General features: G+C 38.7%; 1 protein-coding gene across 2 annotated transcripts in view; it reads left to right on the top strand.

Annotated features, from left to right (window-relative positions):
• The window catches only part of CCNT1 (cyclin T1), a 36,158-nt gene extending 13,499 nt beyond the window's left edge, over nt 1–22,659 (top strand). The window contains exons 5-9 of one of the 2 annotated variants that reach the window (XM_045873522.3): nt 1,380–1,442; nt 2,425–2,470; nt 4,048–4,211; nt 4,374–4,444; nt 16,578–22,659. In XM_045873522.3, coding sequence (XP_045729478.1) covers nt 1,380–1,442; nt 2,425–2,470; nt 4,048–4,211; nt 4,374–4,444; nt 16,578–17,981 — 1,748 coding nt within the window. In that variant the 3' untranslated portion in view covers nt 17,982–22,659. The remainder of the gene's footprint in view (nt 1–1,379; nt 1,443–2,424; nt 2,471–4,047; nt 4,212–4,373; nt 4,445–16,577) is intronic. The other variant, XM_045873523.3, reaches the window with a different exon arrangement.
• Nucleotides 22,660–23,026: the final 367 nt, after the last annotated feature.

Genomic DNA, 23,026 nt, shown 5'->3' on the forward strand with positions numbered 1-23,026 from the left:
TTGTGGAATGCGGTTTAACCCTGACCTACACCATAGAGAGAAGTCAGGTATAGCCGTCCTTTGGAATAGTAGTTAGCAGGGTTTTTTTAATTCTACATTCATGATTTGCTTTGGAAGTTTGTCAGTTATTAACTTCATGATAAATAATGGCAGAAACTAAAGAACTTTTTTCCTTTCATGGATTTTTATGATCTGTTTGTCTGTCATTATATTTATATAACAGGATCAATTTTTAACAATTTAACAATTTGGTAATAGTTTATTTTTTTTTAAAGAAGTCATGTAGTTTTTTTTTTAGATTTATTTAAAAGATTTTGTTTGAGAAAGAGAGCGAAAAAGAGAGCACGAGCAGGGTGAGAGGCAGAGGTAGGAGCAGACTCCCCGCTGAGCAGGCAGCCAGATGTGGGACTCCAGGATCCATAACCTGAGCTGAATAGCATACGCCTAATGGACTGAGCCACTCAGGCGCCCCTAGATTTATTTATTTGAGAGAGAGAACAAGCGCGCACATGTGTGCAGCTGTGTGGAGGGAGGCGCAGAGGGAGCGAATCTTCAAACACACTCCCTACCCCGGGGCTCCGTTGGGCTCTATCTCACAACCTGTGAGATCATGACCTGAACCGAAACCAAGAGCTGGATGCTCAATGGACTGAGCACCCAGGCACACCTCTAATCAGTGTTTAGAACAGCAGAGTTTTGGTGGAGAAATTTCAGCCCTAGCGGTTGATGGGCAACCCTGATGATGATGATTATTTTTATCAGAGATACTACCTTTTAAAAGCTTAGCAAATTTGGAAAATAAAGATTTTTTTCTTGGGCTGTTTTTCTCTTCTCTGGGTATGAGTTGTGTTGGTACACCTGTATTTTATTTCATGTCTGTACACACAATTCTTCAAGGCTTATCTTTTTTTTTTTTTTTAGCATATATGCTGCCAAAGTGAGCACTCAAAGCTTATCTCTGAAGTTAATTTCTGTTAATTAGCTTTTTACTTTAAATTATCTTCAGAGTAACTGTATTTTAGGGGAAAATGATATCTTTCTGGTGGAATAAATTTTAATATTTTAATGTGGAAGCCAATAAGATCTAATTTGCATGAATCATTTGTCCATTGAGAATAATTTTCTGTTTAGAGATTATTGGTTCCTCAGGGGTCTTGAGACTGCATTAGCTTTATCATTTAGTGCAAAATATGATTGTCTTTGAAGATAATACGTCTTAGAGAAGAGTGTGCTATATGTGTTGTGTGACCCTCTTAGCCTCTGAACAGTAATTTTGGGAGAGGAAAATGAGGGAGGCCTTTAATGATGACTCAGATAAAAGAAGGATAAAATGACTCCAGTATCTTTAGCTTTTTAACTAAAGTACTTTTTTTTTTTAGGCTTTGAACTAACAATTGATCACCCACATACACATGTGGTAAAGTGCACTCAACTGGTTCGAGGTAAGGAATCCCAACTTGAAATGGCTGTCTTAAATTGTTTTACCATTTAATGGCTATGCTTTATTTATGGTGGACAAATATATAACATAGCTGCTTTGGCTGGAAGTTAAATTGAAAGGATTACCTGGCTTAAATCAAAATGAGTGTTTCTAACTTGGGATTTTTCTGCTGGGTTCTTAAAGTTTTTAGGTGATCTTCAGTTAGAATTAGCCTCTTGACAATGTTTGTCAGAGCCTGGAGCAGATTTCATAAAGTCAAGTGACAGGTATCTAATAGCAGTTTAAGGATATAGTTAGAAAGCATTAGAAGGTTTACATTGAGCAAGGATAAGGTTAAACAAAGGTGGATATATGCTGGTATTGAAAAGACTGAGTTTTAAGGAAAATTAAAATTTACTTTATTACCCAGAGCAGTTTTTTGGGGAAGGGGAGATTTTTTTTTTTCCTTCATTGTGGTATATCAAGTAATTTATGTTATTTGATGATTTGGGGTCTGAATCACAGGCTACTCCATTAAAAAAATTTTTTTTAAGCACAGATCACTTTTCCCAAATATACAAAGGTATTCTGGGTTCTGATCTTGCCTCCAAATTAGTTCATCTTCTAGTTCAGTATTTTTCAGTGAACCCTTGCATCAGAATTTCTAGGTTACCTGTTAAAAATGCATGTGTCCTTCTCCAAACATACTGAGTCACACTCTAGGAAGGTTGTCCAGGAATTGCATTTTAAACAAGTATTTCAAATACTTGGTGTGCAATGTAAAGCTTGAGTTCCTTGGTCTGGAAGCAGCATAATTATTATAATTAAAAGTTGCTGATTTGTCTTCTTTTGTAGAATGTTAAACATCAGGTGGTCAGGGACCAAGTCTGCCTTATTTGTTATTATGTTCTCTACTTGGAAATATTAAATGCTCACTAAATAATGGAGAATGAATGGAACTAATAACTTTTTTCCCTCTCCCTCCCCTCCCTTTTCTTTTTTAGCAAGCAAGGACTTAGCACAGACTTCTTACTTCATGGCAACTAACAGGTTTATATTTTAATATTTTTCTCTTCTATTTTTGGGATAGGGCTTTACTTGGGTTGGAATTGTCACTTTTTGGGGGGTATATGGAAAGATATCAGGTCTAGCACTTAGTAAACTAGAACCCAAAGACCCAGGTTGGATTGTTGATACAGTGTATTATAGACAATTCTCTGGAACTGTTGATTTTTCTGTACAGTTTTCATATTTTACCTTAAGTTTCCATGGTGCTTTTTAATTTGCTAAGATGATGTAATTATGTAGTACTGATGGTTTGAAAGCATACTTGATTCTGCATGTCTTCCTTGGCTTTAAAATATCCAAGAGCAGGGGTGCCTGGCTGCTCAGTTGGGAGAGCATGTAACTCTTGATCTCAGGGTGCTGAGTTCAAGCCCCACGTTGGGTGTAGAGATTACTTAAAGATAAAATCTAAAAAAAATAATTAAAAAAATAATCCAAGAGCATAGTTCTGTAAGTTTAGGTAAACTTCAGGTTGATATTAGAGAGAGAGTGTGCATGTGTGTGACTGAGCGCGCATGAGCCGGGGGAGGGGCGGAGGGAGAGGGACAAACAGATTCCCTGCTGAGTGGGGAAGCCTGACACCGGGCTCCATCCTGGGACTCTGAGATCATGACCTGAGCCGAAGTCAGATATGCTTAATCAACCAAGCCACCCAGGTGTCCCAATAATTATGGTATTTAAAAGACTTATTTTTCTTCCCCCATTGCCAGATAAATGTGCATGTATATGTGTAAAGAGTTATAATGTTTTTGTCTTTCTTCTTCTCTTTTTAAAACAAAAATTAATACATAATTTGTATTACCAAATTACTTGATCAGTCTCATCTCCAGTTGATTGTTCATGGAAATCAAAGATACTCCTATTGACTGTCGTTTCATTTTTATAGCCTGATAGGAGAAATTTTTGAAGTAAACCATCAGTTAAGCATATTCACAATTGAGAGAGTGATTGTCTATTCATTATTTTAGTTTAGTATATTTTTATTTTTTTAATTTAAATTTAACTTAGTTAACATATATTATAATATTAGTTTCAGGGGTAGAGTTTGGTGCTTATCAGTTGCATACAACACCCAGTGCTCATTACATCAAGTGCCCTCCTAAATGTCCATCACCCAATCACCCCTCTATTCATTATTTTAAATAGACCAGACCTGTGATTGGCAAGAGATAAGATAATTTTAAGAGGGTTTTAAGTATTTGATTTAGGGATTACACATAACTAAAAATCTTATAATTTTCCTTGAGTTCTAAGCTGCTCTCAGGATAATAGATCCTTATTTTTAAAAACTGAGTACCCTATCTCTTTGGTTTTGGTCCTGGTCTTTTGTCAGTGTGTGGGATTGAATGATGTATAGCCAAAAAATTCAAAAATGTTACCTGAGCAGGTGGGTTAATGGAAAATCATGTTGAGTGCTGGATCAGAGCACTGGATATTTCTTACCCTTCTTACTCTCCAGTGTTTTTAAATTTTTTTTTCTTTTTAAATAATGGAGAGTTTTAACTTTGGGTTCAGAATTGAGAGCTCATGACACTCTCTTGTTTCCTTCCCTCTGATGTCAGCTTGCATTTGACCACATTTAGTCTGCAGTACACACCTCCTGTGGTGGCCTGTGTCTGCATTCATCTGGCTTGCAAGTGGTCCAACTGGGAGATCCCAGTCTCAACTGATGGGAAGCACTGGTGGGAGTATGTTGACGCCACTGTGACCTTGGAACTTTTAGATGGTAAGTTTTAGAGTAAGGGACCTTGAAAAGCACTTGCTCTTGATCTGTCACATATCTGGCCCAAAGTGACTTGATTCAGATGAAAATAGTTAGTTGAGGTTATTCTTGTTTTTTTACTTCTGCTTCTCTGAGTTTTTCTTAAATGTTCTATTTCATTTGTAGAACTGACACATGAATTTCTACAGATTCTGGAGAAAACCCCTAACAGGCTCAAACGAATTCGGAATTGGAGGGTAAGAATTATTGCTGTCAGCTTGTGGTACAAAACCAGTTTTTTTTCTTTTGACTGCACAGTGAATATACCAGAATTGGTTATGTACCCCAGGTTTGGAATTACCCTTTTCTTAGTTACGTAATAATCATGACTTCAACTTCATAACTTAGATACTGGCCCAGAAGTCAGTCGTGATAGGTGATAGCAGGATTTGTTTTGTGTTGTGCAACTCTTGTGATATAGTCAGTCGGCAACATTGATTGAGTGTTTTCTGTGTGGAGACTGTTAGGGAAAAAATGTGGCTACTCTGAGTCATAAAGTGTTGGGTTCTGGTAGAGGAAAGATAGAGTTACAAGGTTAGAGCTGGTATTATTCTGCGTTGACATTATTTGCTTTTTAAATGGATTTTAAATTTTGTTTTTATGTAGATTGCAGGCTAAAGTTTTATTTCTTTTTTTTTTTAGATTTTAGTTATTTGACAGAGAGACTCAGCGAGAGAAGGAACACAAGCAGGGGGAGTAGGAGGGGGAGAAGCAGGCTTCCCGTGGAGCAGGGAGCCCAATGCAGGGCTCGATCCCAGGAGCCTGGGATCATGACCTGAGCCGAAGGCAGATGCTTAACGACTAAGCCACCCAGGCGCCCCCTAAAGTTGTATTTCAGATATTTTTCAAAGTCTTATTTATATAATGGAATCATTCTTTTTTCCCTTGGCATTAGATAGAAAGTTCATTTAAACACGTTCCTTGCAGGGGTGCCTGGGTGGCTCAGTCGGTTAAGCATCTGCCTTTGGCTCAGGTCATGATCCCAGGGTCCTGGTATCGAGCTCCCTGCTCAGCGGGGAGCCTACTTCTCCCTCTTCCTTGTGCTCTCTCGCACTATCTCTCTTTCTCTCAAATAAATTTTTTTTTTTTTTAAGATTTTTATTTATTTGACAGAGAGAGACACGGCGAGAGAGGGAACACAAGCAGGGGGAGCGGGAGAGGGAGAAGCAGTCTTTCCTGCCAAACAGGGAGACCGATGAGGGACTCGATCCCAGGACCCTGAGATCATGACCTGAGCTGAAGGCAGACGCTTAAGGACTGAGCCACCCAGGTGCCCCTAAATAAATAAAATCTTAAAAAAAATAAATAAAAACGTTCCCTGCATTCTCAGAAATCCAGATTGATAAAATTAATTTCATTCTCCTGAGTTTAGTGAATTGTAGAAAATGAGTTTGCCTAGGATTCACAGGAGGCTGGAGAGCACATAGGTGATCACTGTGATCATATGACACCTCACCAAAATTTCTGGAATTTGCTTTTGGAGTAACTGCTGTCATAAGCAGTCATAAGGCATAGACGTTAATGAATGAATTTTAGATATGCACAAATTAATTTTTTTAATTGGCTTGTAGCATTGGTATAGATTGCTGTAACTTTTTGGGGGATGTGATAGAACACTTAATGTAAGATTACCCTTTTAGCAAATTTTTGAGTATACAGTTACTTACAGGTATTATGTTGTACAGTAGGTTTCTAGGACTTGTCTTATATAACTGACTTTGTACCTTTTGACTAATACATCCTTGTTTCCCCCTACCCCCAGGCCACTATTTTACTCTGTCTATATGAGTTTAAATCTTAGATTCCTCACATAAGTGAGATCATATTTTGTCTTTCTGTGTCTGGCTTATTTCACAGCAAAAGGCCTTCCAGGTTCATTCATGTGGCAAATGGCAGGATTTCCTTTTTTTTTTTTTTTTTTTTTTAATTGTGGTAAAATGCGTATAGCATAAAAGTTACCATCTTAACCATTTTTAAATGTACGGTTCAGGAGTATTAAGTATATTCAGATTGTTGTGCAACCATCATTACCATTCGTCTCCATAATTCATTTCATTTTTTGAAACTGAAACTTTATACTCATTAAATAATTCCCCATTCTCCCTTCCCCCCAGCCCCTGGCAGTCACAATTATGCTTTCTGTCTTTGTGATGTGGCCACTCTTAAGTACTTTATATAAATGGAATAATACAGTATTTGTCTTTTTGTGGTTTATTTCACTTAGCATAATGTTCTCAAGCTTCATCCATGTTGTAGCATATTGTAGAATTTTTTAAAGGCTGAGTGATATTCCCTTGTATGTATCCACCACAGTTTGCTTATCCATTCATCTGTTGATGGATGCTTAAGTTGCTTCCATATTTTAGCTACTGTGAATAATGCTGCCATGAACATGGGTGTACAAGTATGTCTTCAAGATCTTGATTTTTATTCTTTTGGTTATATACCCAGAATTGGAATTGCTGGATTATATGGTAATTCTGTTTTTAATTTTAATTTTTTTGAAGTTGTTTTTAAATTTTTTAATTAGAAAAATAAAAAAATTTTGAAGTCTAAATGTTCCTTTTTTTTTTTTGTTACCTGTGCCATTGATGTCATATCCAGGAAATTGCCAAATCCACTGTTGTGAAGCCTTTGTCCTGTTTTCTTCTAAGAGTTTTATTGCTTTGAGTCCTTTATCCAATTTTGAGCTAATTTTGTATGTGGTATTAGGTAAGGGTCCAACTTCATTCTTTTGAATGTGGATATCCAGTTTTCCCAGCACCATTTAATTTTTATTTTTTTATTTTTTAAGATTTTATTTATTTATTTGACAGAGAGAGAGACAGCGAGAGAGGGAACACAAGCAGGGGGAGTGGGAGAGGGAGAAGCAGGCTTCCCTTGGAACAGGGAGCCCGATGCGGGGCTCGATCCCAGGACTCTGGGATCATGACCTGAGCCGAAGGCAGATGTTTAACTGACTGAGCCACCCATGCGCCCCTCCCAGCACCATTTATTAAAAAGACTATCCTTTCCCCGTCTTGGTCTTGGCATCTTTGGCAAAAATCATTTGACCATATATGCAAGGGTTTATTTTTGGGCTTTCTCTTCTGTTTCATTCATCTGTATGTCTCTTGATGCCAGTATCACACTATATTACTGTACAGTGATTACTGTAGCTTTATAGTAAGTTTTGAAATCAGGAGGTGTGAATTCTCCAGTTTTGTTCTTCATTTCCAGATTATTTTAGCTATTTGGGGGTCACTTGAGATCTCATATAAGTTTTAGGGTGGCCTTTTCTATTTCTGCAAAAAATACTGGGATTTTGATAGGGATTGCATTGAATTTTCAGGTTGCTTAGGGTCATAATGTTCACATTTTAACAGTATGAAGCCTTTGAATCCAGAACATGGAATGAGTTTTCCATTTAGTCTTAATTTCTTTTCTTTTTTTTTAAAGATTTTATTTATTTATTTGTGAGAGAGAGAATGAGAGAGAGCACATGAGAGGGGGGAGGGTCAGAGGGAGAAGCAGACTCCCTGCCGAGCAGAGAGCCCGATGCGGGACTCGATCCAGGGACTCCGGGATCATGACCTGAGCCGAAGGCAGTCGCTTAACCAACTGAGCCACCCAGGCGCCCCCCATTTAGTCTTAATTTCTTTTAGCAGTGTTTTCCAGTTTTAATCGTACAAGTCTTTCACCTCCCTGGTTAAGTTAATTCATAAGGTTTTTGTTTTGTTTTGTTTTGATACTATTGTAAATAGGATTGTTTTCATAATTTCCTTTACAGATTGTTCATGTATAGAAATGCAACTGAAATTTATGTGTTGACTTTGTATCCTGCTACTTTGCTGAATTTATTAATAATAATTTTTATGTATGTGGAGTTTTCTATGTAAGATTATATCATCTGCCTTAGGGTTAAACGTCTGCCTTCGGCTCAGGTGTCATGATCCCAGCGTCCTGGGATCGAGTCCCTCATCGGGCTCCCTGCTCGGTAGGGAGTCTGCTTCTCCCTCTGCCTGACCCTCCCCCTGCTCGTGCTATCTCTCTCTCTGTCAAATCAATAAAGTCTTTTTTAAAAAAATTATATCCTCTGCAAACAGATAATTTTACTTTTTTGCCAATTTGAATGTTCTTTCTTTTTTTTTTTGAGAGAGAGAACGTCAGTGGGGAGGGGCAGAGGGAGAGAGCGAATCTTAGGCAGACTCCATGCTCAGCACTGAGCCTGACATGGGGCTCCATTTCACAACCCTGAGATCATAACCTGAGCCAAAATCAAGAGTCAGACGCTTAACTGACTGAGCCACCCAGGTGTCTCTGAATGCTTTCTTTTGCCTACTTGTTCTGATGAGAACTTCTAATACTTTGTTGAATAAAATTGAAAGGGGCATCCTTGCCTTGTTCTAGATCATAGCAGAGCACTTTCAGTTTTTCACTGTTGAATGTGATGTTTGCTTTGAGTGTTTCATATATGGCTTTTATTATGTTGAGGTAGTTTCCTTCTATTAGTTTGTTGGGTGTTTTTATCAAGAGAGGGTGTTGAATTTTGTCAAATGCTTTTTCTGTATCTGGAAGATCATGTGTTTTTTTTCCTTTATTGTGTTTACGTGGCATGTCACATGGATGACTTTTGTATGTTGAACCATTCTTGCGTTCTAGGAGTAAGTCTTACTTGGTCATAGTGTGTAATTCTTTTAATATGCTGCTAAATTCAGTTTGTTAGTATCTTTTTTTTAAGATTTTATTTATTTATTTGTCAGAGAGAGAGCGAGCACAGGGAGGGGGAGAGGTAGGCAGAGGGAGAAGCAAACTCAAGTCCGTCCCCCGCCCCCCCGCCCTGATGTGGGACTCTACCCCAGGACCCTGGGATCATGACCTGAGCCAAAGCAGACAGATGCTTAACCGACTGAGCTACCCAGGCGTCCCAGTTTGTTTAGTATTTTGTTGAGAATTTTTACATGAGTGTCTTTGTCTGGCTTTGATATCAGGGTAATGCTGGCCTCATAGAATGAGTTGAGAGGTGTTGCCTCCTCTTCAAATTTCTGGAAAAGTTTTAAAAAGATTCACCAGTGAAGCCATCAGGTCCAGGGCTGTTCTTTGTTGGGAAATTATTTTATTACTGATTCAGTCTCCTTCCTAGTTACTGTTCAGATTTTCTATTTCTTTATGGTTTATTCTCGGTAGGTTTTGTGTTTCTAGGAATTAGTCCATTTCATCTAGATTATCTAATTTATTGGCATACAGTTGTTCAGAGTACTCTTTTTTAAAATTTTTTTTAAGTCAGGTTTATTAAGGTACAATTTACATAGAGTAAAATTCACTTTTTCCCCCCTCTTTAATGTCCATCACCCAGTTCCTCCATCCCTCCAACCCTTTCCCCTCCAGCAACCCTGAGTTTTTTTCCTATGATTAAGAGTCTCTTACGGTTTGTCTCCCTCTCTGATTTTGTCTTGTTTTATTTTTCCTCTCTTCCCCTATGATCCTCTGTTTTATTTTTTAAATTGCACGTAAGAGTGAGATCATATGGTAATTGTCTTTCTCTGATTGACTTATTTCACTTAGCATAATACCCTCTAGTTCCATCCATGTCATTGCAAATGGCAAGACTTCAGATTTTTTGATGGCTGAGCAGTATTCCATTGTGTGTGCATGTGTGTGTTTGTGTGTGTGTATTATATATATATATAATATGTCATCACATCTTCTTTATTCATCTGTCAATGGACATCTGGGCTCTTTCCATAATAGGGCTATTGTGGACATTGCTGCTATAAACATTGGGGTACAGGTGCCCCTTTGGATCACTACGTTTCTATCTTTGGAGTAAATACCTAGTAGTATAATTGCTGGGTCGTACAGTAGCTCTATTTTCAGCTTTCTGAGGAACCTCCAGCTGTTTTCCAGAGTGGCTGCACCAGCTTGCATTCCCACCAACAGTGTAAGAGGGTTCCCCTTTCTCTGCATCCTCATCAACATCTGTCGTTTCCTGACTTGTTAATTTTAGCCATTCTGACCAGTGTGAGGTCATATCTCTTTATGGCTTTGATTTGTATTTCCCTGATGCCGAGTGATGTGGAGAATTTTTTCATGTGTCTGTTGGCCATTTGGATGTCTTCTTTGGAGGAATGTCTGTTCATGTCTTCTGCCCATTTCTTGATTGGATTATTTGCTTTTTGGGGGTGTTGAGTTTGATAAGTTCTTTATAGATTTTGGATACTAGCCCTTTATCTGATAAGACATTTGCAAATACCTTCTCCCACTCTGTCGGTTGTCTTTTGGTTTTATCGACTGTTTTCTTTGCTGTGCAAAAGCTTTTTATCTTGTTGAAGCCCCAGTAGTTCATTTTTGCCTTTGTTTCCCTTGCCCTTGAAGATGTGTCTAGCAAGAAGTTGCTGCAACCGAGGTTGTAGAGTTTTCTGCCTGTGTTTTCCTTAGAGTTTTGATGGACTCCTGTCTCACATTTAGGTCTTTCATCCATTTTGAGTCTATTTTTGTGTGTGGTGTAAGGAAATGGTCCAATTTCATTCTTCTGTATGTGGCTATCCAATTTTTCTAACACCACTTGTTGAAGAGACTGTCTTTTTTCCATTGGATATTCTTTCCTGCTTTGTCGAATATTAGTTGACAATACAGTTGAGGGTCTATTTCTGGGTTCTGTGTTCTGCTGTGTGTCTGTTTTTGTGCCAGTACCGTACTCTCTTGATGATTATATTGTAATAGAGCTTGAAGTCTGGGATTCTGATGGCACCAGCTTTGGTTTTCTTTTTCAACCTTCCTCTGGCTGTTCAGGGTCTTTTCTGGTTCCAAAGAAATTTTAGGATTGTTTGTTCCAGCTCGGTGAGAAAAGTTGGTTTTTTTTATAGGGATTGCATTGAATCTGTAGATTGCTCTAGGTAGCATAGACATTGTAACATATTTGTTCTTCCAATCCATGAGTATGGAAGGTTTTTCCATTTCTTTGTGTCTTCCTCAGTTTCTTTCATGAGTGTTCTATAATTTTCTGAGTATGGATCCTTTGTCGTTTGTTTAGGTTTATTCCTAGGTATCTTGTGGTTTTGGGGTGCAGTTGTAAATGGGATTGACTCCTTAATTTTTCTTTCTTCTGTCTCATTGTTAGTGTATAGAAACACAACTGATTTCTGTGCATTGATTTTATATCCTGCCACTTTGCTGAATTCTTGTATAAGTTCTAGCAATTTTGGGGTAGAGTCTTTTGGGTTCTCCACATAGAGTATCATGTCATCTGCAAAGAGTGAGAGTTTGACTTCTTTTTTGGTTATTTGAATGCCTTTTATTTCTTTTTGTTGTCTGCTGAGGCTAGGACTGCTAGTACCATGTTGAACAATAGTGATGATAGTGGACATCCCTGCCATGTTCCTGACCTAAAAAGCTCTCAGTTTTTCCCCATTGAAGAATGATATTTCCTGTGGGCTTTTCATGTATGGCTTTTATGATATTGAAGTATGTTCCCTCTATCCCTACACTCTGAAGAGTTTTAATCAAGAAAGGATGCTGTACTTTGTCAAATGCTTTTTCTACATCTATTGAGAGGATCATATGGTTTTTGTCCTTTCTTTTATTAATGTAGTGTATTGATTGATTTGTGGATGTTGAACCACCCTTGCAGCCCAGGAATAAATCCCATTTGGTTGTGGTGAATAATTCTTTTAATATACTGTTGGATCCTGTTGGCTAGTATCTTGGTGAGAATTTTGGCATCCATGTTCATCAGGGATATTGGTCTGTAATTCTTTTTAGTGGGGTGTTTGGTTTTAGGATCAAAGTAATACTGGCCTCATAGAGTTTGGGAAATTTCCTTCCATTTCTATTTTTTGAAACAGCTTCAGAAGAATAGGTATTAGTTCTTCTTTAAATGTTTGGTAGAATTCCCCTGGGAAGCCATCCGGCTCTGGACTCTTGTTTGTTGGGAGATTTTTGATTACTGCTTCAATTTCCTTGCTGGTTATGGGTCTGTTCAGGTTTTCTGTTTCTTCTTGTTTTAGTTTTGGTAGTTTATTCGTCTCTAGGAATGCATCCATTTCTTCCAGATTGCCTTAAGGTCAGAGTACCCTTAAAATCCTTTTTATTTCTGTAGAATTGATAGCAATGTCTCCTCTTTCATTTCAGATTTTAGTGGTTTGAATCTTTTGTTTTTTTCCTAGACCATCTAGTTAAAGGTTTAATTTTTTTGATCTTCTCAAAGAACCACCTGCTAGTTTTATTAATTTTTCTCTATTCTGTTTTCTATTTTGTTTATCTGTGCTGTAATCTTTGTTATATTCCTTCCATTTGCTTTGGCTTTAGTTTGTTCTTCTTCTAGTTCCTCACATTATAACTTTAGTTTGTTAAGTTGAGCTCTTTATTTTTAATGTGAGTGTTCATAGCTATAAATTTTTCCCTTAGTGCTGCTTTTGCTGCATCCCATAAGTTTTGATATGTTGTCTTTTTGTTTTCATTCATCCCTATGTATTTTCCAGTTTCCCTTTTGATTTCTTCTTTGATCCATTAGTTGTTTAAAAGTGTTATTTAGTTTCCACGATTTTGTGAATTTAAGTTCTCTGTTTCCTTATCTTTTGTGGTGGTTCTGTCCCTTTTGCGTGGATATTAAAGTCTCCAAGTGAAGTCTTCTGTCAGTTTTGATAGTCTTTTATTAGGAGTGCAAATGTTTATAATTGTTAAGGCTAAATTGAGCCTTTTATTAATATATAATGTCCTTTCGTGTCTCTTGAAGCCTTTTCTGTTTTAAAATGTATGTTGTCTCATATTAGTGTAGCCACCCTTGCTCTCTCTTGGTTACTGTTTGCATGATACATGTTTTTCCCTCCTTCCATTTTCAACCTTCTTGGGTCTTAGGATCTTAGTTGCCTGTAGACAGCATATAGCTGGATCATGTATTTTTATGCATTTTGACAATGTCTGTCTTTATTGGAGAGTTTAATCTGTTTTCATGTAAAGTAATTATAGATAATGTCACTATGCTTACGCTGTTTGTTTTCTACCTGCCTTGTAGTTTTTTGTCCCTTGTTTCCTGCATTACTGTCTTTTAGTTGACTTTTCCATAGTGAAAATTTTAACTTCCTTTCTCATTTCCTTTGTGTATATTCTATGTCTGTTTTCTTTGTGGTTACCATGAGGATTATGTTTAACATCATAAAGTTACAATAATTTGAATTTATACTGATTTAACTTCAGTAACATAAAACTTCTCTTCTTTATAGCTGGGTCCCCATATCTTTTAGTTGTTGATGTCACAAAGTTGTCTCTTTATACATTGCATGCCCCAGAACATAAACTAATAATCCTTTTTTTTTTTTTTAATTTTTTAAAAGACTGTATTTGTCAGAGAGAGAGAGAGACAGAGCACGTGAGCACAAGCAGGAGGAGTGTCAGGCAGAGGGAGAAGTAGGCTCCCCACTGCGCAAGGAGCCAGATGTGGGACTCAACCCTAGGACCACAGGATCATGACCCGAGCCGAAGGCAGACAACCAACTAAGCTACCTAGGCATCCCTAATAATCCTTTTAAATGTGTTAGGGTCTTAAATTAAATAGAAAATAAGACTTGAGTTACAAACCAAAGTTACAGTAATACTGGCTTTTACACAAATAATTGTTTTTTTTTCCTTAAAATGTATTAGTCTCTTAAATCATGTAGAAAACAGGAAGCACAGTTATAGACCATTGTTAAAGCAATAGTCGCTTTTGGGGTATATGGCTGGCTCAGTTGGTAGAGCATGGGACTCTTGTTCTCAGAGTTGTGGATTCTAGCCTCATGTTTGGGGGTAGAGATTACTTAAAAAAAAAAAAAAGTAGCTTTTGTAATTGTCCATGTATTTACTGAAGATCTTTATTTCTCCATATGGCTTTGATTTACTGTATAGTCTCCTTTCATTTCACCTTGCAGGACTTCTTTGAGCACTTCTTGGACGACTGACTGGTCTAGTAGTCATGAACTTCGTCAGCTTTTACCTATTTGGAAATGTCCTAAATTTCTTGCTCACTTTTGAAGGACATTTTTGCTGGATGTGGATTTCTTGGTTGACAGGTTTTTTTCTTTTAGCACTTGGAATGTATTGGTTCACTGTCTTCTGGCCTCCAATGTTTTGGATGAGATAACCTGCTCGTGATCTTATCGAGGATCCCTTGTACCTGTTGACTCACTTCTCTTGTTGCTTTCAAGATTCTCTGTCTTTGGCTTTTGAAATTTGATATGTCTCATGTGAGTCTCATTGAGTTCATCTTACTTGGAATTTGTTGAGCTTTTGTTTCTATTGTCTTTATCAAAGTTGGGAAGTTTGCAGCCATTATTTTTTCATATATTCTCTCTGCCCCTTTCTTTTCTTCTTCTGGCATTTTCATGTTGCATGTGTTGGTCCAGTTGTTGGTGTCCGATAGGTCTCTGTTCACTTGCTTCAATCTTTTTTCATTATGTTCCTTAGACTCAATGATTTTCATTGTCCTATCTTAAAGTTTGCTGATTGATTCTTCTACTTGTTCAAATCTGTGTTTGAATCCCTTTGGTGGATTTTTCTTTGCAGTTATTGTACTACTCAGCTCCAGAATTTCTTTTTGGTTTCCTTTTAGATTTTTTATCTCTTTATTGATATTTATTGGTATTTCCATTTTGTTCATATATTGTTTTCTTTTTTTTTTTAAGATTTTATTTATTTATTTGACAGAGACATAGCGAGAGAGGGAACACAAGCAGGGGGAGTGGGAGAGGGAGAAGCAGGCTTCCTGTGGAGCAGGGAGCCCGATGCGGGGCTCAGTCCCAGGACCCCGGGATCATGACCTGAGCCAAAGGCAGACACTTAACGACTGAGCCACCCAGGCGCCCCCATATATTGTTTTCTTAACCTTCTCCATAACTTCCTTTAAGTTATTTGAGTATCTTTAAGGGAGTTATTTTAAAATCTTCATGTGGGGGCGCCTGGGTGGCTCAGATGGTTAAGCGTCTGCCTTCGGCTCAGGTCATGATCCCGGGGTCCTGGGATCGAGTCCCGCATCGGGCTCCTGGCTGAGCCAGGAGCCTGCTTCTCCCTCTGCCTCTGCCTCTCCCCTTGCCCATGCTATCTCTGTGTCTTAACTGAATAAATAAAATCTTTAAAAAAAAAAAATAATAATAAAATCTTCGTGTAGTAGTTCTGCCATCAGGTCCTTTTCAGGGGAAGCTTCTGTTGATTTATTTTTTTCCTTTGAATGGGCCATACTTTCCTGTTTCTTAAAATGCTTTGTGATTTTTGGTTGAACACTGGACCTTTGAATCTAAATCAGATTCCCAGGCTTTTCTGGGTTTTGTTACTATTTTTGGATGGGGGGGCTGGATTTGATTTTGGATGGTGTCTCTGCTGAGGGTCAGCCTGATGTATAAACCTAAGGTGTTCTCACTTCTTTTCTGATTCTTTCCCTGGGAATGTGTGGTCAAAATATTCTAATTTTCTCTATTTGCAGTTTTTGTTTGTTTTGTTTTGTTTTGTTTTAAATATCCTGCTCTTTAATGTCTGGCTCCCAAAAGGGCCAAAAAGCAAAAAATGAAGGGGAGAAAGGATGCCGGTCCTTTAAGTCCCTGGAAGTCACGTTAGCCAGAGGGTGGAGGAGCTTGCAACAGTAGAGGGAGGCGCAGTAACAAAGGCTGCCTGCCTCTTAGTCTGTACCTCTTTGGTCAGAAACTATAATCAGGGATCAGAGCACAGAGCCTGATATTTGCAGGAGAGAGTCCTTTTCGCTGGTACTGGCTCCCCCAGAGTGTGTAAGCTACTCCAGCAACAGGTGCACAGCCACCTCCATTGTGTCTGGGGTAGGAGATGGGTAGTTGCTAATGTGCTGAAAGGTGAAATTGATGTAAATTAACCCCAATTTACTGTCCAGGGTTTACCCCAAAAGTTAATAAGCCTTTAACAGACTCCAGAGTTCCAAAACAGTTACATCAGACAAATTCTGCCAGCTCAGTTGTCTGAGGGGGAGAGATTCCTGGTGCTTCCTACTTTGACATTTTCCCAGAATCCTCCTCTTCCTTTTTTAAGGCTAAGTGTAATTTCATTGTACTTATATACCACATTTTGCATATCCATTATCCATTAATGGACATTTGAGTTTCTTCCACATCTTGGCCATTGTGAATAATGCTGCAGTGAATGTGGGAGTGCAGAGATCTCCTTGAGATCTTGTTTGTATGACTTTTGACTGAAGGTTTTTAAAATCTTAACTTTTAGTGGTTATAATTAATGATCTTAGAGTAGCCTGCCGATGGGCTATCCAGAACTTCCAGTGTTGCAGTGTCCCCTCATTCCAGTTTTTTTTTTTCCTTTTTATATAAATTACCTGAAGTGATGTCATTTGTTTTATTCTAGGCATGCCAGGCTGCCAAGAAAACAAAAGCAGATGATCGAGGAACAGATGAAAACACTTCGGAGCAGACAATTCTCAATATGATTTCCCAGAGCTCTTCAGACACAACTATTGCAGGTTTAATGAGCATGTCAACTTCTTCTGCAAGTGCAGTGCCTTCCCTTCCAGCCACTGAAGAGTCATCCAGCAACGTAAGCAATGTGGAGATGTTGCAGGGCGAGCGTTGGCTGTCCTCCCAACCTCCTTTTAAACTGGAACCTGCTCAGGGTCATCGGACTAGTGAGAATTTAGCACTTATGGGAGTTGATCATCCTTTGCAACAGGATGGTTCGAATGCATTTATTTCCCAGAAGCAGAATAGTAAGAGTGTGCCATCAGCTAAAGTGTCACTGAAAGAATACCGTGCAAAACATGCAGAAGAGTTGGCTGCCCAGAAGAGGCAATTGGAGAACATGGAGGCCAATGTGAAGTCACAATATGCATATGCGGCCCAGAATCTCCTGTCTCACCATGATAGCCATTCTTCGGTCATTCTGAAAATGCCCATAGAGGGCTCAGAAAACCCTGAGCGGCCTTTTCTGGAAAAGGCTGACAAAGCAGCTCTCAAAATGAGGATCCCAGTGGCCAGTGGAGATAAAGCTGCCTCTTCAAAACCAGAGGAGATAAAAATGCGCATTAAAGTCCATGCTGCAGCTGACAAGCACAATTCTGTAGAGGACAGTGTCACAAAGAGCCGAGAGCACAAAGAAAAGCACAAGACTCACCCATCTAATCATCATCATCATCATAATCACCACTCACACAAGCACTCTCACTCTCAGCTTCCAGCTGGTACTGGGAACAAACGTCCAGGTGATCCAAAACATAGTAGCCAGACAAGCACCTTAGCACACAAAACCTATAGCTTGTCTAGTTCTTTCTCCTCTTCCAGTTCTACTCGTAAAAGGGGTCCCCCTGAAGAGACTGGAGGGGCAGTGTTTGATCATCCAGCCAAGATTGCCAAGAGTACTAAATCCTCTTCCATAAATTTCTCCTTCCCTCCTCTTCCTTCAATGGCCCAGTTGCCTGGGCATAGCTCAGACACAAGTGGCCTGCCTTTTTCACAGCCCAGCTGTAAAACTCGAGTTCCTCATATGAAACTGGATAAAGGGCCCACTGGGGCCAATGGTCACAATGCAACTCAGACAATAGACTATCAGGATACTGTGAATATGCTTCACTCCCTTCTCAGTGCCCAGGGTGTTCAGCCCACTCAGCCCCCTGCATTTGATTTTGTTCATTCTTATGGTGAATATCTGAATCCACGGGCTGGTGGAATGTCCTCCAGATCTGGCAATACAGACAAACCCCGGCTACCACCTCTACCATCAGAACCTCCTCCACCACTTCCACCCCTTCCTAAGTAAAAAAGAAAAAGAAGAGGAGAAAAAAAAACTTCCTTAAAAACAACTTTTTTTTTTTTAACTACTGATTGTGGACTAAGAGAATACTTCCCTTATGAACTATGTCACCCTTCTTGGACTAGGGAATAATTAATATTGACATGCAGGTGGGAGGGTGGTAGAGGGGCTTGGTTATTATATCTACTGCCTCAGAAATTTAACTATTTTATTATAGTTTTTACTGGTATTAGAGAGGTGAGAATGTGTTGAAGCTGTGAAGGATTAAGAATACTTTCTCTGTTCTTGGCCTCTCCACCTCCTAATTAGGTTGATTAGAGTTGATGTCTTCCCTCTTCTTGCCAGGACTGAAATATGGAGGGTTTGTTTTATCAAACAATTGTGGATCCTTTTGGTGTTTAATATATCAGAAGAGAGGAAGTATTTAAACGTCAAAATCTTTTAAGAGACTTTTAAAAAATAATTTAAAGAAAGTAAGTTATCTGTTTAGTTTTTTTTATATCATCGGGGAGGGGATGGGGATTTTGCTGTGTGTATGAGATACATAGCAATGACTCCTGGGGGGTGGGATTGGAGGGTGGGAGGGTGTGTAGCGGGGATGGGAGGGTAGGCTTTTGGCCTTGAGTTCTGTCTGATAGGCTCTGGCCACTTGAAGTGTTGAGACCTTTAAGTGTGTACGTAAGTGTGGGTATGTGTGGTTTTAAGTGTGTGTTTAAAAATCATGTTTTATCTTTCCCTCCCTGTCCCTCACCATTTTCACTTCCCAACAGTCTACTAGAGAGAACACAGTGTGGCCTTTAGAACATAAAGGAAGGAAGAGGCATGTGTTAGCATGGTATTTTCCTATTTCTTTATGTTGTAATTGAGTGGTAGCCTTCTAAATTCTAGTTGGGGCAAGTGCAGCCAATGGCCTGATTCTGGATTCCATTATAAAAACTTCCGTTTTACCCCCTTTTCCCTTTTGATGCAGAACAAAGGTGGGGTTGAGGAAGAAGGATTGGAGAGCAAGGCTGGCTTCTGCCCTACAGAATTGGGTGTGTCTTTTTTTCAAGTTGGGCTTTGGGAAAGTGTTCAAGTGAGAGCAATCTCAGGGTCTCTGAGGGGAAGGGGGATGTGTGCTGTATATCCTGCCTCTGAAAGCCCAGACCATATATGAGAATAGTTCTGGGAGAAGCCATGGACCTAGAGGATACTGAAAACAATGAAATTGTGATTGGGTATTTTTAGGATATTGTATTTTAAATTGCATTATGAATGTAAGACTTGCTTTTTATCTGTATATCTGAAGGGAAACAGCTGCATCCTTAATTTTTGCAACCTATGTGACTTCAGAGATTGGAGCTTGTGAATTTAACAGTACTGGTGTCATGAGGGTGAGCAACCCTAGCCCACAGATGCAGATTGTCCATCTTTGGTGGCTTTAATTTCTAGGCCGAGGTTTTTCAGAAGATTTCTAAGAGTTCCTTAAAAAAAAAAAAAAAAAAGGATCAGGAGTCCTATTACGGGTTTTTGATTATCCCAGATTTCAGGATAATTGGTGTTCAAGATCCTGACACTCAAAACTCAACACTTTAGTTGAGGAAAGAAATCTGTCAAGGGACTAGAAAGAATCCTAAGCCAGGTTGTCTAACTGAAAATGCCACTAAGCCACAGATCATTTGATGTGATATTCTTTGGTCTTCATGGTATTTTTTGCTATGGAAAAGATGATGCAATTTGAATGTCTTGTTGTTTTTAATGCAGCTTCCTTTACACCAAATCTTCTGTATAGAAAAGTTGAATATTTTTCATTGGAAGTCATAGGGAGACAGGAGTTGTACATGTGCTGCTGCTTGCCAGGAACAGGTTGGGGAGAAAACTGAGGCAGTTGGAATTGTTGATGCACTGGCCTAATATAGGAAGGAATTTGTACAGTAAACCTTAAGGTGAATTAATGTCCTGCATCTCTGCATATTTGAACTGTCTAGAGTGCCTGCCATTGCTGTGTAAAATGAGCTCTCTGCCGACCTATAAACCTGTAATACATAGAATGTTACTTCATTTTCACTGATGGCATTTTCCTCTAGCTCCCTGATATTTTCTCTGTTATGCTAGGTAATTGGTAGATGTGTGATGTGTTTACTAAATCTAGGCTTTCTATTTGTTTAGATTTTGTTTGGTGGCGTCTGCTTTCCTTCCTGACCTTCCCGAAAGTTTATTTAGTTTGGATCTGTATCTTTGTGGAATTGATCACTGATTTGATTATGAAAATGTCTTTTCCAGCGTTCAGTTTTTCTCATGAAATGTCACATATTTTCTAATCATATGCACTCCTTCACCACAGAGGCAGACATACCCACTTGGCCTCAGAGCTGTTCCCCATGGCATCTGTACTTAGTTGCTTGGACCTTTTGTCAGGAGTGAACTAGAAAAAGTGCTTACTAGAGCCTAAGAGCTGCTTTATGCTGTGCAGTGTGGCCTTTGTACCGGTTTCATTGCTGATGTAGGTCAATTTAAAGACTTCTATATTAATGCCTCCTGATGCTGTTTTAAGGTATCTACAGTGTCCACAGCTTTTGGATCTGTGTATATGTCATGAATGTCCTGTGTGCTCTGCATGAAGCTGCTGCATTTGGGTTCGCAGATATGCCTGTTGACTAGCATGCCTATTGTGCAAATTACATAAACTTAGGCTTCAAAGGGTTTTGTGGTGTCTAAACTCTGTGTTTTCTCTATGCTCACACCTTCACAGGGTGAGAAATGGGATTTATCCATCCAGAGTTAGTCTAGTTAAACTTGGCTTTTTTTCTTTTAACCTAGACTATTGAGGATAAGTGGTGGTAAGCAGGCGTGGAGCCTCAAGTTCTTATAAATTCATTCCTAAAACCTTGCGTGACTCTTCTGTTGGCAAAAACAAACACCTGTGGAATGTCCTTACGGCTTTTAATCAGATACCTGTGTTGCTGTTGGCTGAACTCTAGTGAAGCATTAATTTAAAACTAAATTGGTCTTTTGCAATATCAGTTATGCTTTTTGGGTTTAGAAAATATGTAGGAATTAGTCTAAGCTGCTCACTCGTGAATCAGTGTGTTTCCATATCTGAGACTCTCAGCTTCCTCTTTTTCTTTTTTTTTTTTTTTATGATTTTGTGTTTTGATTCAGTGTATCGTTTTTCATAGTTCTATATTATTGGCTTCACCAGTGTTGATAGAAAAAAAAATTAAATCTCCAGTTGGAAACAGCAATGGATTAGGATATAGAAATAAAATCATGGTAACATCAGTGCTGGATTTACTTAAGCTTCTACTACCTAATTCCCCATGTTAAAAATGCATACCCCTCATACTTTGCTTCTGGACAAAGGCAATTAGAGGGGTCTTAGCCCAGTATGGTAGGATTTTAAAGATCTTTGTTTCCCCACAGAAACACAGGAATTGTGGGAACTTGGGAACAGGTTAGTTTTTTAAAAGGATTATTCTTTTGTAAAGGAGTTATTTTGATACTAATGCTAGGAAGAGGATATTCTAGAACATCTTGAAGTTGGAATACAAATATTCTCTTGGGTTTGGGAGAATTTAAGCAGTCTATGCAACCCTTCACATGGCAAGAAATAAGCCCTTAGCAGTCCCAGCTAAGCTTTCAGTGACTTTAGTACCTCCCCAGATTTCCCATGTTGCTGCTTGTTAACACCCAGCTTTTAACTGAGTGTTTGCTCCTGATGGTTTAAGAAGTGTTCGTGTTGTATCACACTATCAAGTTTTATTTTGTCTTTTTATCCCTCTGAGGGTGTGAGTTTGAAACAAGCATGGTACTGTAATCCTACCTGATAGAGTGGTCTGGAATGAGAATTATTTTCTAAGTGGGAGACCCTTCCATTTTAATGTTCCTAAAGTTTTTAATATGAACTTGGCATTGGTAAAGGGAGGGAAAGAAAATGTTTACTAAAAAGCAGTGTCTGCTCTTCCCCTTTTTGAGTGCATATTTATGGTTGAGTGAAAAGAAGAGAAAGACTCTTGGGTTTTCCGTTGCCATATTAAGCATGGAGAGGGATGCTTGACAGCATGCTAATTGAAGCCAGAGCAAGTATGTCTCCATCAGGTTATGAGGAACTCTTCAGTTGAACGCTGAGGACCTAACTGGTTAGTGGTAGATCACATTGGAATTGGTTACAAGATGGAAGTGCTGTCTGGGTTAAGCACCCAAAGAAAAGAATGCAGCAGCCTGACTTAGTGTTAACCTAGGTTTCTGGATTTGAAACCGACCTTTCCCTCACCCCCCACTCCACACTCCTGAAACTGTCCGTTTTCTTATCAGACCAAAGAGCAAAGAAGAAAAAAAAAGTAAAATACTTTACCAATCTATGTCACTCAGGTACAATTTTGTGGTAATATTTTTGTCTGTTTTCTTGTATTGCTCTTAAGAGTCCTTTCTCAGCATACTGTTCTGCTGTTGCCTCTGTCCTACTTGGGGCACCTCAGTTCTGGATGCTACCCCTGGGATCTCTACTGCTGTTAATGTGATTGATAGGATGTAAGTGACCATTACAGTAAAGGGCTCTTTGTAAAAAATTCAAAAACATTTTTAAAAAATTTAAAAAAGGATGTTGTATACATTTTATAGTCTGGCTATCAGTTTGATATCTTGCTGTCAAGTATGTTTCTCAATCTGTATTTATCCATCCCATCAATAAATGTTAATGATAAAACACTCATCTGATTGTTGTTTATGTGTCCTAAGTCTTCAAATTAGTCTTTAACTGTCATTTTACTGTTACGATTACAGTTTTTAGTTTTGGTAGTAGTATGTACTTTCTGACTACACAAGATCCTGTGGGAATTGAGTCCATTGGAAAGACCTAAGATTCGGTTGTCATAGTGAACCTGGTAGTATAAAGTATGATGTAGTCAGAGGGGAGAAGAAACCCCTCACTCAATATAGCATTCTTGGTGGTGCCTGGAAAAATTGATAGTGAATACTCAACTCTTTTCCTGGAACATACAAAACCACACACAGCAGGTAAATCAAGGGAAAGAATTCTTATGCTAAAATACTCCAAACTTAGGGCGCCTGGG

This window comes from Mirounga angustirostris, unplaced genomic scaffold, assembly GCF_029215605.1.
Source record: "Mirounga angustirostris isolate CCGP_5_RB_7025 unplaced genomic scaffold, mMirAng1.0.hap1 SCAF_5, whole genome shotgun sequence".
Classification (NCBI taxonomy): domain Eukaryota; kingdom Metazoa; phylum Chordata; class Mammalia; order Carnivora; family Phocidae; genus Mirounga; species Mirounga angustirostris.